This window comes from Perca flavescens, chromosome 20 (assembly GCF_004354835.1).
Source record: "Perca flavescens isolate YP-PL-M2 chromosome 20, PFLA_1.0, whole genome shotgun sequence".
Lineage (NCBI taxonomy): Eukaryota > Metazoa > Chordata > Actinopteri > Perciformes > Percidae > Perca > Perca flavescens.
The window spans coordinates 18,478,342-18,495,482 of record NC_041350.1 but is presented as its reverse complement, the minus strand read 5'-3'; the positions used below and the strand labels follow the sequence as shown (position 1 = coordinate 18,495,482).

Sequence of the window (17,141 nt, the reverse complement as noted above, 5' to 3'; positions counted from 1 at the left end):
CCTCCCACCAGCCTTGCCTCTTTCCTCCCCTTTCCTCCCCTCCTTTGCCCCACTCTTCTCGCCCCTACCCATCCTCCCATACAGCAGAGGGTAGTTGGCACCACTATAAAGCTTCAGCCTCCTCCGACGACTCGTGCCTGACTCTCTGCCAACCTGTGTGAAGCTAGGAAGAGGAATAGTGAGAGAGAGAGAGAGAACGAACGAGAGAGAGAGAGAGAGAGAGGGAGAGAGAGAGGGAAAGGATTTTTGGAAGGAAATAAACAGAGCAGCCTGGAATTCGACCTTTCCTTCACCAGTTTTGGCACCCAGGGATAGTACCTCTCCCAGGTCTCTGCATGAGGGGGCAGCAGCGCTTGGACTTCAGTTTTACGGGTGAGAAACACAGGACCACGGGTAGAATCGAAGGGTAACAAAGACTAAATACCATCCGAAACCATTAAAATTGGATGTTATTATCTGCTAAGCAACAGATAGCTTGTTGTGCCCTTGACTGATGGTAACCATGATACAAGCAGAGCGGCAGGGTCCGATGTTTTGGTTCTGGTCCAGCCGCCTACAACCACCATGCTAAAAGCAACAAAAGGTGACCAAAGTACTCCGCTTCAGTCCCGCTGTACTGTATAGCCTGCACTGCGCTTTTCAGATATCCTCAAAAAACAAAGCCGCACAAAAGAAATTACGCCCATATCTCATCCAGGTTGAGAAAAAAATCCTTTTCATAAATCCTTTGCCCATATTCAGCCTGTTTTTCTTCTTTTGTAAACTCAGTCAGTCACCCTCCCTGCTTGTTTTTTTTCTGTCGTCCTCTGTTCTTTCTTTTGCTGGTGTAGTGAGGCAGCGTAGTGAGGGTATTCAGCCAGTTCTTTCTCTGTGTTAGGTGGGGTAATTCTGGCAGAATGGGGTGTGGGCGCTGGGCTGGCAGGGGGGGAACGCTGGGCTAGGCACAGTGTAATGAGCCAGCCTGGCACCACCTGGACCTCTGCCAATTGCTCCATGGGAGAAATACCCACAGCAGAGGTTGGTGTGCGAGTGATTGCGTGCTTGTGTGCGTGCAGGAGGGTGTGCAAGAGTGTTTGTAAGAGGAAAGTGAGGGATGATGGGAAGGTGGTGTGAGGAAGAGAGTGTGAAGCGAGAGGGCAGGGGGCTCGGAGTTGGCTTCTCTGGACAGGGCTGTGTCGGCGTGTTCTTGGCTGTCTTAATTTTTACCTCCTCTTTTTTATTTGTTTGCTTGTTTGTTTTCTCTGTGTTCTCTCTTGGATGAAGTGCTTGGTCTTTTCATATAGCGCCCAAAGGCTTGGTGGTCTGAAAGCCAAAATAATTCTTCACTGCCTCTCTGTTACCCTTATCTGTTGCTTCTCACTGGCTATTTACTCCTTGTATTGTTTTGGCAGGCGATCTCTCCTCCCACTCCTCCTCCTCTATCACACACTTGTCTCTCTCTCACTCTCACATTTTCTCTCTCTGTCATTTGGCAACTTCAGTACTTTTTATCTCTGTGACCAGAATATGCAAGAGCGTGAGAGTGAGCAGAGGATGGAGACTAAACAAATTCACAGAAGAAGGATGAAGATTTCCTCTGTCCGCCTACCACCTTAAGTCACCCCTGTGGACTGAGAATATTTAGCAAGTACGCTGACACAGATATACTTTGATTGCAGCCGACTGCGCCCGTGAACATGACCTGGCAGTGCCAAACAACCTGCTGCTAAAATACTGAACAGTTGCACAACAGGAGGACAGGAAGGGACTGCCTGAAGGCAGCCCAGGCCTCTGTGACATTTTAGGAGTCTTTTATGCTTCTGCAATCTGTTACTGCACAGAAAAACCAAACAACTTTGTCTAATATTAAAAAGTGCCCTTAAGGTGGCTCAACAAGACAGGTGTTATCAGATCATGTGCTGTGGTGCTTTTTGTCTTCTTCAAAACACGTGCTAATCTTTAAGGTCCAGACACGGCACTGTTTCTTTTCAATGCCTCTGTACAAGCTGGCTTTACATTCTGAAATAAACTGCAGGTAACTGGTGTTTGGCCTGATGTCACAGTTGGAGATCATCCCGGGCCTATCTAGGAAATGAACTGTTATGGCTCTATCAGATTAGAGATTGATTGTATTCAGGTCAATGTCACACATCACATTTCTGAGCGGCCAGAGAGCAATTGCACATTGAACTTAGAGCAAGTGTCCATTATTGGTATGTGCCTAAGCTCTTGGTGTAGCCTGTTTATCTGTAGACTAATATTAGTGGTTGCAGTACAAACCAGCCTTGCTTAGTGGAGATTTGCATGCTAAATCACCTCAGTCTTCTTAAACCCTAATCCTCCTTACACATCTGTGGACTACACACACACACACACTTCCTTTTTAGCGCTCTAATTCCATGCAGCACAGTTGGCAGTAAAGTGCCACCCCCCTGCCACCTCTCAGCACTTCAGTTTGTTTTACTTATCGGGTATTTTTAACATGGCGAAGATTAGGACAGCATTGGGTCTAGTTGCGAGGTCCTTCCCTGCTCGTGAGGTTATACAGGCGCGTGCCGTGGAAGTGTCGCCATTGATTCACTTTGTGAATACCCAATGGTGCCAAGCCCAGCACTTTAATACACATACACAGTTGAGTAAGAGAGAAATCAGGAAATAACTGTGTTATAGTGTTTAATTGTGAGGTATTGAGGAGAGGACAGAAGGGATAGACTGCCGGGCAAAGCCGTGTAATCTCTTAAATGTCTTCCAGCACAGAAGCCTCCGGCTGTGATCTGCTGGCCTGGGTTAGCCTATAATGAAGTGCAGACCTATAAGGCCTAGTTGAGGCCGCTAATGGGCCTCCTTACACACATACTGTAATTTGTGCTGTTGAAGCGCTGTGTTATGATTTGATTTCACATTTGCACACTGTTTTGTTTTACAGACAAGCATGCAGTCAATGGGAATCCCACTGTTGAGCCTTTTCCAGAAGGCATGGAGACCATCATGTTTGGTGAGACCGCACAATCACACATTCTTGTAATCAAAATGAACCCAATATTGAATCCTCTGTTACCATTTGTTATATGTGGTTATTGACACATTTTGATAAAATGTGTGGATGCTATGGTAGCACAGAAGCACTAATACTGTGTGTGTGTGTGTGTGTGTGTGTGTGTGTGTGTGTGTGTGTGTGTGTGTGTGTGTGTGTGTGTGTGTGTGTGTGTGTGTGTGTGTGTGTGTGTGTGTGTGTGTGTGTGTGTGTGTGCTTGCATGCTGTCTTTATGTCCAGGTTTAGGCTGTTTCTGGGGACCTGAGAGACTTTTCTGGCGGCTTCCAGGAGTCTTCTCCACACAGGTGGGCTACGCCGGTGGCTTTACACCCAACCCCACTTACCACGAGGTCCGCTCAGGTAATATACTCGACACCTCATGCGCATTTGCACATTTTCCCATATGCATTCCCTCAACACTTTGATTTTGTTACCTGAGCGTGCTCTCTCCCTGGGAAAAGGTGAAGTGTGTTGGCAGGACATTTCTCTGTGAAATCAGTCGGGGTTCAAGAGACCAAGAAATGAAAAGGGAAAAGAAAAAGATACAGAATCGGAAAGGGTGTTGAAAGTACAGCGCACTCATCCTCTCGCCGCCTTCCCTTCATCTGCAGTCAACTACTCAGAATGCACTGCTCCAGATGGGCTGCACCCCCCATCCCCACCCCCCATGACCTACTTGTAAGGATTGGGCTCTGTACTGTGCTGTACTGCGGCGTTTTTTGCCAACAGAGGTTAGTCTGTATGAAGCGCCATAAACGGGCTTCTTTTCATGAGACTGTGATTTGGCGAACATGATGTTGGAGATACAAACTTGAGTTCTGTGTATTCGCTATCAAAGCCCTTGAAAATGTTTGGCTACCTGTTTACATACGGATTTGTTTCTTTCCGTTTTCCTCCTTTTGTGTGTGTAGATTCATGTAGGGAGTTCATATATAATTCAAATGAAGATGTGTAGCTCTATGTGCCTCTCTTGCGTTTTAGGAGTCGTGAGCTGTTAGTTTGGGGCTCCTTCGTTTCCGAGGGCACATCATTAGAGGCAGGGATAGTGTCTAGGTGCAGGCGCAGCATGGGGGACATGGAGAGGAGGGGAAAGACACTTTGGGCTTGGCTGGCAGACTTTCTGAGCAGAACCCTTCAAGGGATTGTACGTTTTCTATCTTTTTGCCTCTCTAAGTCTCTCATTCTGTCAGCTTCCCAGCAACAGGATGGTCAGCTATGGGAGGAGGATGGAGATGGAGACAGATGACAGAAAAAAAAGAGTGCTGCAGCAAGTTAGAAAATGGGTAAAATAAACTTTTGAGGGAAAAGAAAATTTGAGGAAAAAAAAAAAGTGTGAGAGAGAATGGTTGCCTGTCCATCGGCTGAGAGAGTGCAGGCGTCGCTCCAGTGGCCATGACGGAGCAGAACACTGCGACGGCATGAGACCAAGGAGCTGTCAACACAGCCAGGGCAGGACAGACAGCTGGATGGACAGACAGATGGACAGAAAGAAGGAGCTGATGGAACTGTCAGCAGAGCCAAGGAAGGATGGAAGGACAGGCAGATAGATAGGTGGCTGGTCTGACAGACAGAAATGGGAGAGGTTGAGGTGTGTCAAATTTGTCTTGTGAGGACAGGCCACGCGGACAGCTGACAGATGGATAGAATGAGATGTTATTACCAATCAGCATATTTTATCTCAACTAATTCACATACAGTCCATTTTGCAGTGTGTTTACAATACAGAATCAAGAGTTGATGCTGGAACCTTTTGTGCTTTAGCTCTACAGTGTTGCATGGGGTAAAATCCAACTATCTTCATACCTAAGTGACCAAATAGTTTGCTGAGGTTGTCAGCGTTTTCCAAAACAACCCTTACGATGATCTCTCCAAAAAGGATTCATCTCTGCCAAAGCGCTGCCAAGGTTTAGGCAACTGAAACAATTGGTTAAGGTTAGGGAAATATTGTGGTCATAGTTAAATTAAACCAATGTTGCCTGTTGGCATGGGACTAGGCGTAAACTTCTTTGTCAACGTCACCTGTTTTGTTGACCCAACAGACAGTATAACAACACCATGCTACTTCTTTCTTTCTGACTTATCGAAGACAGTAACTACTCTCACAACCACAAGAGGAGGCTTGTAAGGAAAACTTCAACATAGGTATTTTTAAATGTTAGAACTAGCGGCCAGTGCTGTTGTTTTTTTTTTTTTTGCTGAGGACATTCTCTTCATGTAGTCAAGTTTTGCTGTATCCAACAGCAGAGGACAATTGAACAAAAAAGGGCAACAGGATGTCCTGGTGATTTGGGACGGCATTCTCACCTAGAAGGCTGTTCACCCTGCTGAAGTGTCCTTCAGCAAAACATTAAATCTCTAGCAGCTTTAGTGGCATCACTTCTCAGCCTTTTACCCCCTTCAGATGGGACAAGTATGGAAAATCATGGTGCATATTCATGTTGTTTTTCTAACAGGTCTTGACAGCTAGTTATGCATCATTTTCCTTTTTTGTACTGCTTCTGTTTTCTACCATTATTGTTGGCTTTCCTGCACCATGACTGCTAGCCTACAACCCAACTCACTGCTCACTGTAACCACAGAAAAAAAATGCATATGGTGAGAGTTAGTGTATTGTGAAGGCTGTCCCAGCCAACCTCCAGTAGAAAATTGGTTGACAACTCACCTGGGCCTTTGACTATAAACTGGCACATGCCCTTTATCTTGCCTCTTGCTTCCTACAGCTGATGTCCACCCTGCAGCCTCCTCTTTTGTTCACATTCAACACCTCTAGAGCACACGTGCCACACATCCATGCATTGCCTTCATGGCTGCAGTCTCTGACTTTGACTATGTATTGCTTATTTGTGTTGACCTTAGTTTTAATACATTCCATTTGTTTTCAGATACGTATGGACTCCCTTCTTGGCAGATTCTTTGAGCCCGTTTTGACATTATATACATAGTAAAGAAGGCACACAAATGTTGATAACATGTCCTTATTATACTGTATGTTGGCATTTTATAATTAAAACAAGGTGAAGGGCTCCAGCAAACACTGACTATTTGTTGTCAGAGACTAATGACAGACTGCTATTATCCAGTGAAAGGTGTGTCTGTTCTGTTTAAACAGGTGAAGTCTTCCATGTTCATTTGGCATGAAATGATGATGCCAAAGTATGGTTCAGAGACAGTAAGTGGGTCTCAGGCCAGATGCATGAATTTGGCAGCCATTGTCTCCTATTGTCTGCATAGCACTTGATGCGTGTGTGTGTGCGTGTTTGCGTTTGCATGTGTCCTTGAGAGACGTTAATGGCTATTATTGATACAGTACTAAGCTAACACCTCTGTATTTACATCCAGCAAAGGTATATGTTTGCATTGAAATGTGTGTGTGTGTCTGTGTGTCTGTGTGCACATGCACTTGCATGTGAGACCTAAAGCCTCCACCAGTTTGAGAATGCCTGCAGGCAGCTTGTTGAAGCTTTGGGGTCCTGGCAGCTGTAGACAAGAGCCAGTGTCTGTGTGCTTTTTGGCAACTTTCACCGTAAGCCTTAAACTTGACTGTATACCTTCTCTAGCTCTATCTGCACCTCTCTTTATCTACCATTGTGCCATAAGTGTGGATTTATCCTGAATGTCTTTTACCCGTGGCACATGCACTCAGTGACACACCGAACACACAATGCTATACATAATCTGTCCTTAGCAGTTTTCAACAGGCAATTTTTCCAGTTTGAGAAGACATGACTTGGGTGTTACTCAATGATTGTGTCCAACATTTTGCAGCATTTAGGGGGAAAGAGTAGAATGAGGAGGACGGGGGAGCAATGAGTGTAAATGTCATACAACTTGATTTTTAATAGGGCTGCATGATATGAGGAAAAAAAACTTGTATTATTTTGACTGATATTGCGACATGTTTCACAATGTTGGAGGGAATGATTATTTCTCTATCATTCTTATTTTCATTGAAAAATATTAAAATAAAATAAAAATCATAAAAGTGTGATACGGGGATCTGTACAAAACAAAGATTTTTTTTTTCTTTACTCTGTAGAATACAATTTGTAGGCTGGGATGTCTCTGCAGCACCACAATACTTAATTCAGAATGGTTTGACACATATTTTGTGCCCCCTCCTGCGATTTGGATATTGCACTAGTCCACATTGCGATTTCGATAAAATTGTGATTAATTGTACAGCACTAATTTTGAATAATGCAAATTTGTGCTTCTTCTTTAGGTCTGACTGGTCACACCGAGGTGGTGAGGGTTGTCTTCTCCCCGAAAGACGTCAGCCTTGAGGAACTGTTGAAGCGCTTTTGGGAAAGCCACGATCCTACACAAGGTAGCAACATGCACACGTACACACAAACCCAAAAGTCGCCCACAAATAAGACCCGTCCCGAGGGTCACAGGGTGTATTAGAGCAGAAGGATGATGGCCAGACGTTGGATGGGGGGAGGTCTCTTGGGTGCAAGTCAATGCCAGACAGTGTTAATGTGTTGGAGATCCAGCCATCCATGGAGAGCAAAGTGTGGTGCATGTTCCAAGCCCTAACTGCAGAATAGCCCTCTGTGTTGGAACATGTGCATGTACTTAATCCAACGTAAAACCAGCCTTTTGTCATTTACTTCACATAAGGGCTTCTGACTGATGCAATGATTATGCTATATTTGGTCTTTTCTGGGTTGAGTAATGTTGATGATTTTTAATTTTTAATTTTATTGTACATAGTGCGTTTAATTGGCAGGTTTTAATCCATTGACAGCAATTCTAAAGTTGTTAATCAAGGGAAACTGGTTAGGCTTTGCTGTGATGGTGTAACATTTACCCAAAATGATTCAACGGAGTTATTAGCAATTACTTTTTGGCTGAGGTTGGGTTCCATATTCCTTCTCTACACACTCTGTACAACATGCCGAATATGTTTATCTTCATAGGATCTTGGTCTCCTCACCTCTCCTCTTTAATGACATTCGTCTCTCTTCAGTCCTCCCTCCCCACCAGCAGCGACAAGAACCCCATCCCCCATAACCCATCTCTCCATCTCTTCGAGTCTCTTGTTTTCTCTGCTCACTGAAGGAGGTGATGTAAGAACATTAATGTGTGTGTGTGTGTGTGTGTGTGTGTATTGTGTGTGTGTGTGTGTGTGTGTACTGTGTGTGTGTACTGTGTTTGTGTGTGTGTGTGTACTCTGCTCATTCATTGAATGTAGGGAGGAGCATGACAAGTTGGAGAAGAGATGGATCAAAGATTCATAGGCCCAACCTTCAGCCTTAGGCTTGCACACTCACACACTCAGTGACGTTGCCCACATCAGTTCTGTCATCTCTTTTGCATCTGTCATGGTTGTTTTCTCATACACCGTGTGACCTAAATACACGTTTATGCACAAAAAGCTGACAGATCAGCTCTATGTTTTCATAGGTTCTTCACATTTTTGACAAGATAAGAGGCAGGGGCGCAAGTAACTATTAAGGTTCATCCAAGAACCACATCATCCCGATCTGAGGAGATTCTCCTGTTCACTGTAGCCAAGGGCAGAGACACGTCTTACTACTGACCCAGGCAGAGTCGAGCCGACACGCTACGGGGCAAAGGCAGTGAGGCCAGAAGAGTAGTGATGCATTTCCCCTGACTCACTGCCTTGTCTCATCTCATGTTTTATTAATAGCATGCAGCTTATTGACTATGAACTCTGCTAGTTTCTCTTTTTTTGTTACAGTTGAGACCAGGCGACATATTCCGAAATAACACAAACTCAAATACACTTTCTTTTATGGGAATGTTACTTCTTGTGCGTGACTTAAATGTGAATCCCTCCCGCTTCTCTCTTCTCCGATTCTGGGTTCACGTGTAGCAGAAATTCCTCTGATTTGACAAATGTGGCGTGGAGTGGTGGAAAGGGGCCCGCTGGCTGTGCCTTCACGCATGCTTAAGCTCCAATTTATTCTGTCCACCTTAGAGCCGGGCTTAAAAGAGAATGGAGAAATTAAAGAAGTTCGCTCTTTTCACTTTCAACTGCACATATTCACTAGAGATCATCATATATGGAGACGAGCCCAGGAACATTATGAATTCTGTTTTCTCCTGACACGATCAACACAGAGCCTAGCCTGGTTTATATACACACTGTTCACATGCATATTCAGTTGCATGCATTACTTCCTTTTAGTGTGTGTGTGTGTGTGTGTGTGTGTGTGTGTGTGTGTGTGTGTGTGTGTGTGTGTGTGTGTGTGTGTGTGTGTGTGTGTGTGTGTGTGTGTGTGTGTGTGTGTGTGTGTGTGTGTGTATGTTGAGATCTGTGCCTTTCTGCTTTGCCTCAGTTCAAAAGGGTTTAGTCCCGACAACGTGATGTCGGGCTGCGCCAGCTCCACCAATCGTAGCCTGGATAGCAACATTAGCAGCCAATCAGAAACTCCCAGCAGCCTTTGCTGTATGCCCTCTTTCCATATTCAGCAACACTAGTCTCAATCTGCTGGCTTCCCTGGGATGTTGCATAAAGACCCCCCCACCCACCCCCCCATTTAACTTGCTCTTATATTAGAAGTTTCTTATGTCTGCAACTCTTCAGCAACATACCTTCACACTTGTGTGCATGGAAACACTCGAGCATGAGTAAACTCTCAACAGTCAAAGTGACATCTGAATGTCAGAGGGCATTAGCAGCTCTGTTTTATCGTGGGGGGTTGAAAACATGATTTTATGTATTTAGAATGATCACTAGTGAGATGCAAACACATCTTGCTGTTCTTTCACACACTGCAGATCAATTGCGCACACATTTCCATACAGGACCATACTGTTCACTTCACATTATGCACAAGTGGTCATTATGCCTACTTGTAGACAGCTTTTACTCCATTTGTGCGTACATGCAAATAGGCAGAACACACGCGCACACACACACACACACACGTACACACGTGCATGCCGAGGGTGCACACAGCTGCACCAATGGCATGTCAGTTGGTGTATTGGATACTTCCTTGTTACAGAACATAGGCCCCATTTCGCTCCCTCTATCCCTCGTACCCTCAGCTCCCAGTGGAGGATAGACACATCTTATCTGACCACTTCTTTACCCTGTCAACCTGTCATCTCATCCCTTTCTTTTACTCTACTGCTACTCCCATGGTTGCCCTACCACCCTTTTTTGCTCCTTAACCTATTCAAACATAAGGTCACGTCCCTTCCTCCTCTCCCTGTGATTTCTTATGCCTCTTTTCTCCTCCACCTTTCAGTTTCTTCCCCCATCCATTTTCCACATTCTCTCCCAGTTTTCCAGTCTCCTCTCCCCCTCACCCATCTCACCTGCACCCCCCACCCCCACCCCTGTCCTCTTTGCAGCATGCAGAGCGGAGGGGCGAGCAAACGGCCTGGAGCCCGTCAGCACATCCGCAGAGCAGCGCAGTGAGTCGACCGCTCCCCGAGGCCATCCGCTCATCACACAAACAGACTTGTATCCACTCACTCCACTTTTAACGCTCTCCTCCCAGCTCCTCATGCCCCCCTTCCCCATTCTCCCATCTCTTCCTCTCCCCCCTCCCCCCCCCCCGTCCCCCTTCCCGCCCCCCGTCCTCCGCCACCCTTCTTCTTAACAACTGAGGCTTTTCCCCTCCTCTTTGTTTCCTCCTCATCTCTTTTCCTCTCCTTTCCTTCCTCTTGCCTCGTTCCCTCCATTCTCTCTATTTTTTGAGGCCATGCAGTATTTATGGTGTGGGCTGTTGATGCTGCGTCAGTGAACAGCGATAGACACAAAAACACAAATGCACAGCTAAGATGGCCGTGGCGGCTGTCCTCATTTGATAACGCCTGCACGTACATGCACGCTCACCCTTGTAGGTAGACGGTGGAGTCACACAGCAGAAAAGAAATATATTACAGGTCTTTTAAATAAGCAAGCCAAATTCAAAAATCAGTGATGGTGCCCAGTTTTATCCATTTGAGCTTTTTATGTTTTTTTTATTTTTTTGTAAGCTGTGTTGTGTAGTTTCTGCATAGGGTTTATAGCCTGTCTTTAGCTAAAAAAAATAGCTTATCACACAGAGTATAAAATGGCTTATCACATATACACCAGCATGGATATGGTCAGGTCACAAAATAGACATAAATCAAGCCAAGTCTTCCATCTGCCGAGTCACGCTAGTGGCAGTTACTTTCTGACAATTAAAATGAGCATGAATATTCCCTTATATAATATCTTCACCCCAGCTGGCTACGACACACGCCAATTCCCTGTTGGGGTACCCCCATGTCCCCCTTGTGTCACCACATCCCTCAATTTGGGGATGCCCCAGCCATCTAAAGCCAAACCCCACAGGAGGTGGCCTTGACCCCTGACCTGTGACCTCTGCCACCCCCACACTTCTAACCCAACCCCTTCCCTGTCCACTGGTTGGCTGAGAATGGCGTTCTCATTAGCACGTGTCAGTTATTACACCCTCACACACACTGACAGTCCTAATTTATGGAGATTGCGGCACGTGTGTGTGACTGTGCATGCTGTGGGGGTTGAGTTATGTGTTTCCGTTTGATTATGTTATACGTTTTATAACCTAAGTATTTTTCTATAAGACTCTATAATTCTCAGCATTTATTGTGCACTTGTTCACCTTGCATGGAAAAAAATACACTCCCAGATAAGAAAGTAATTGAAACAATATGGGAGAAATAAAATTGAAAAAGGAAAACGGTTGGGGTAGTGATAAGGAAGAAAGAGCACAACAAAAAGAAAGATGGTTACAACTTCAAAAAACAAGAAAACATCAGATCCCACCCTGTGCTGTAATTGTTGATCAGAGACAGAGACCTCAGCATCAGTGTTTTGCATAATAATGACTACCACCAGATAACACACACAAACTCAGAAATGCACACAGAGCCTAAATATTTGCAGTGTTAATTTCAGGCTGTCAAAATTGTCATTTGAATGTTGGAAAATTGAGTCGACATCACACAAAATCATACAAACTGTAATTAAAAGATTTTTTGCTCTGAAATAAGATGTGCGACATTTGAAAAATCTGTACTGTCTTAGAAATGCATTGCCTACAGGGAAATGGATAATAGTCATAACATTTCAGTTTACTTAATTTTTAAATTGTTAAATGATAGATGTATACAAATTGATCCCAAAGCTGTGTGTTAGTTGTGGGAGTGACAGAAGGTTATTATAGAAATGTTCGCCATATATTTGCAGAATTTGCTGAAACTGCTGACGTGAACACTGTATTTTTTTTTGTCATGGCCAAACTTTAACATACAATATTACAGATTTAAATACAGGAAATTCAACTTGTGATCTCATCTGGACTGATTTGAGTACAACAGTAGGAAAAGCTCTACTTGTTAGATTTAAAAATAAACAGCGTAAGGGCCAGAGTCACAGTGCTCTGACAACATGCCCAGAACCATGAAGTGATCATGTTAGAGAGTACTGCTCCAGTAGTGAGAATTAAATGGAAGCTAAGAAGAGCTATGTAACAGATTTTTGAAACGCATGACGATAGTTACTGCAGTAATCTACATGATGTGCATGTGCACCTTAAATACACACACACACACATGCACAATACTATTGCCAAGGCACACACAGTTCTGCTGTTGGTCAAAGGTTGCCTCCGTAGGTTAGTGTCGCGATCTGACAGCCAGCAGCACACTGCTTTCTGTTTTGCTTTGTATGTTTGCATATGTCACATATTTACTCCCCTTAGTATAGATGGTGTGTGTGTGTGTGTGTGTGTGTGTGTGTGTGTGTGTGTGTGTGTGTGTGTGTGTGTGTGTGTGTGTGTGTGTGTGTGTGTGTGTGTGTGTGTGTGTGTGTGTGTGTGTGTTTGCATGTGCAGGCGAGTGTACATGTGTGTCCACTGGGGATGCTCTCACCATCCCAACTCCGTACTCTGCCTCTGTTTCTCTCGCGTCAGGAGCGGCTTACATAATAACAGGGCAAAAATAGCAGCTGAGAGGGGAGAGGAGGAGAGGGCTTTGCTGGCACGCACACAGTCGTAACAGGACCGCGGGGCACGGCACAACCCTGAGTACTATCTCTCTCTCACACACACACACACACACACACACACACACACACACACACAGGGATGTATAAAATAAAAAATTATAAGTATAATGCCCTATAACTCATTATACTTCTTTTTTATTTTGTGATGTACTTTTATGACAAAATAGTAGGACTAACGATTGTTGGTCAGACTCCATCAGTGTGAAAAACACCAAATAATCATCACTGATGTTTCAGCTTGGGCGCAGGGCAGTGTCAGGGTTCTCTCTCTCAACCTGAAGTGGGTGAATAAGTATTACATTGTGTGACAGTGTAGGGAAATGCAGGTAGGTGGTAGGCATAAAGAGGTAAATTAAGAAGAAAAAAACAAACCACATCAGATTGTTCATTAGTGTTCATTCTGCTGCAGTCTAATTGGTAAGCACTGCCAAATGCGATAATTCCGAATTCACTTTGAATGTTTGTCCTCCACGCTCAGAAGGATGCAAAAAATCGCCAATTATGCAAAAACATTTTGAACAATGGCGGACACTGACAATATAGCTTGACTGCTGAAATGTTTATTCTTTCGTCTCCGTGATTAAAGGGTTGGGGTTTTTGCATCATTTGCAATCTTTCTTTTTGTTTGACATCCATTTGAATGCTCCTGAGATACAGAGAGGGAGCTGAAAGAGACATATGGAAAGCTGCAACGGTACATAAAGAGGTCGAGAGGTGAGGCTAATCTCAGCTCTTACAGTGGTTAATGGATGAAGGATCGTCGTGTAAAAAGACGCTAAGGGAGAATAAGCCGGGGTCAGGCCACTGGTTCTATAGAGGGGCGTTGCACGCCTTGGTACAGTGCTCTCACTCGTATGCCGGCCTGTAATTTCTACCTCTGTTTCTTCATCTTCACCTCCCTCCTTACCAGTTCTTCTGCAGCTTCCCTTTTAATCTGATTAATGTACCTTCTTGCTGTTTCTCCTTTTTTTAGCCTGCAACTTAAAATCACAAGCCTGGCTGTGCATCCCCAGCCCTTCTTTCACTATCCCTCTACCACACTATGCACACAAGATATATGTACTTGTGGTTACAAAGAAAAGGGAATGGAAGGTGGAGGGAAATGAATGTGGGAGGGATAAGGCAAGAGCCAAAGACAAAAGGCTGAATGAGCACAATTTGCAGAAGGAAGAAGTGAAGGTGAAGTTGGCAATGGGAGAAATGGCAGGCTTCTATCCTCAACAGCCAGCAGGGACAAGCTGAGCGGTGCCTTTTTTCTTTTCTTTTTTTTTTGTGTGTGCAAGGGAAAACACTGGAAGAGATTTTACAGTTGCAAGAAATCTCAGCAGGTTTAATCACAGCAAGCCCAAAAGTGTATGCATGGACATTTGTGTACGCAGGTGTGTGCATGAATGTCTGTTCGAGAGAGCAGCTACTCCCCCCACCACCCTTCCATTTTGTCTGATTTTGGCTTTTGTGTTGAAGGGGCTACTTTTAAATTTTGTTATTTAGGGGGGGGGGGTATATTAATTAATATTTTTGGCTTTGTGGGCGTAGGTCACTGACCCTGAGAGGCTATGTGTGTGTGTGTGTGTGTGACCCGTAGCCCCTCCCCTTCTGTCCACCCCCCATTACCCTCTGCTTTCAGAGGCAAGGCTCTCATGCATAATGCAGAGAGAACAGGGAGGCTCTCATTAATAATTACTGCCGCCTTTGATGGATGGAGAAAATAACGAAGGGGGCTGTTAAAAATGGAGAGAGCAAGAGGGAGACGGCGGAGGCAGGATGGGGGGGAATCAGAGCTTTTTGGCTGGTATTTGTTGCCGTTGTAGTTCTTTGAGGACTGAATGCTTTTGGGAATGCATTTGGACTTAGTATAGTCAAATCCTAGGCTGATGTTTTGGATGGTGTTAATTTTTTGATTAGGGAGTAACTCCTCGTCTGATGCGTTTGAAGCAGCTACTACTACTCAAGGGTGTTTGTCTCTTGACCTTTCTTTGACATTCCATACATCATTAACTATTTCTTTGTGATAAAAAGCCTTTGTCGTCTTTACTTTCTTATATGAGATATTAAATGTCTACCTTTCCTGCTAGGTAGACATTATATTCCTTGTTCTGCTGTAAAATAGCTGGAATCAAATTACAGCTGTCCAACTATAGTTTCATGATATATAATGTTTATATCATATAGGCTTTCCTCATGATTTAATGCATGTTTTGTCCACACATGATTGTGTGTGTGTGTGTGTGTGTGTGTGTGTGTGTGTGTGTGGGGTCAGAAGCTTGGGGTCAGCAGGGAAGGTCATAGGGAGCAGCAAAGCTACAAGACCCCTGCCAGCCAGCCAATCAGAGTAAAGGCTCTGGTGGACAGCCAATGGCAGAGTGGCTCGGTGGCCTTTGATTCAGGGACCACCATTAGCCTCATCACTGAACAACAGCGCTGGGGGCAAGATGGCCGACATCCAGCACTGCAGAGATGGAGAGAAAGAGGGTGAGGGTAGAGATGGATGCAGAGACAGACATATGAGAGCGTGGGTTGAATAATAAATACAAAATATATGGAAAGAAGTTACATTTGAAAATACATGTTTATGAAATATGTAGAATATGATATTACAGGTGGCTTTAGCCACGCTAGCAGCATGGCACATTTTGGATGGCAATGGTGGTCTGTAGTACGGTGGAATTTCCAGCTTACAAACTAATGCAATGTAAGTTGAGACAGTGGTACCCCAGGTCTCATTCAGTTCAGTGTCCAACATAACTTCTAACTTTTCCAGATAGAGCAGTAGTTCAACTCTGTCTCCATAGAAGACGGGAGACGTAACAGATGTATGATAACACACTGCTGCTCATCCTGGCAAGGTCAGGAAGAAAGTAAACACAGCACATTCTGTCTGTGCTGATAAATTTGGGTTAAGCATATGTGTTTACAGCGCCCACAATATATTTGTTTACATTTAAGGTTCAGCTAAACTTAACGCCTCCAGCATGAGTTTAAATACACCTTACAGGATGGCACCTACACTGTACTGTGTAATCTGAATTTCTCCTTGATTGAGAATTCATTAAATGCTTCTGTAATGAGTTGGGCTGTTTTTCCTTAACATGTAGGTCGGTCCACCACTTTGGTCCAGACATTCATGATGAATTGGAATAATTTTGACGGTGCTGACTCCTCATCTTAGTGGGATCACCAAATCAAAATGTTGTTCAATACTTTAACTACTAACTAAGAGGGTGACAGTGGAAATGATTATAGCTGCTAAACATCACCATTTTAGCATTGTGATTGTGTCATTGCAACTGGTAAAATGATTTGTTGTTAGGTTAAGGGGATTTAATTAAAACTAAGCCTTATGACTACCAGCTACTAACAGACCACAACATACACTTAATGCCTGTGGTTGCCAGCAACAAGAAAGGGTGCAGACCTTACACAAAAGAAATTTGTTTTTCCGTAGCTCTACCCACGTTGTTAGGACAGCCCACTCCAGTCCTCTCAGGTAACCAATCTTGCACTAAGCTTAGCTTTGGTTCAGTTTCAATTTTGGGTTAACAAATTGCTAGTCTATGTCCACGGCATTCCACTTTCCGGATTGCTCTCGTTCTGCCGGAAATTCTGCCGGATGTCAATCTTTTTGGATGTCCGTTTTCAGATGTCCCGGTACTTTCCGCTTTCTTTGTGTTGTAATTTTAAACTCCGGTCAATTTCTGAGGACTATGGTTAACGGCTCCTCAGATCTCTGCAGGGTAACTCGAGACAGCTAGCTGGATTATCTGTCCAATCTGAGTTTTCTGTTGCACGACTAAAACAACCTTTGAACGTACACATGTTCCACAAGGCACCGTGGCTCCGCTCCGAACTTAGCACCTCCCAAGAGGATTGTGGTTTAAAGAAATGCCAATAAACGAGAGCATGTTTTTCTCCCATCCCTTACTGCTGTGTGGACTAGCCAGACCTTCCTCTGCTGCGCTGTGGAGAAAGGTCTGGCAATGCAAGACTATCAAATTGCAGACAAAAACCAAATACTTCAGAAAGGAGGGTTATTGTTCATGGTCCATCAAGGTCTCAACATTGAGTTGCGGTTATCGTCTAGCACGCCCCTCTCCTCTTCTTCCACTACTTTTTGGGGTGGCAGTA

General features: G+C 44.4%; 1 protein-coding gene across 9 annotated transcripts in view; it reads left to right on the top strand.

The window, feature by feature from the left end:
* The window catches only part of msrab (methionine sulfoxide reductase Ab), a 54,283-nt gene that overhangs the window by 22,955 nt on the left and 14,187 nt on the right, over positions 1-17,141 (top strand). For 6 of the 9 annotated variants that reach the window (XM_028566647.1, XM_028566648.1, XM_028566646.1 and 3 more), the window contains 3 exons: positions 2,906-2,974; positions 3,254-3,373; positions 7,236-7,340. In XM_028566647.1, coding sequence (XP_028422448.1) covers positions 2,956-2,974; positions 3,254-3,373; positions 7,236-7,340 — 244 coding nt within the window. In that variant the 5' untranslated portion in view covers positions 2,906-2,955. Of the gene's footprint in view, positions 1-285; positions 373-1,562; positions 1,628-2,905; positions 2,975-3,253; positions 3,374-7,235; positions 7,341-7,935; positions 8,081-17,141 lie in introns of those variants that run through there. The other 3 variants (XM_028566643.1, XM_028566641.1, XM_028566649.1) reach the window with 3 other exon arrangements.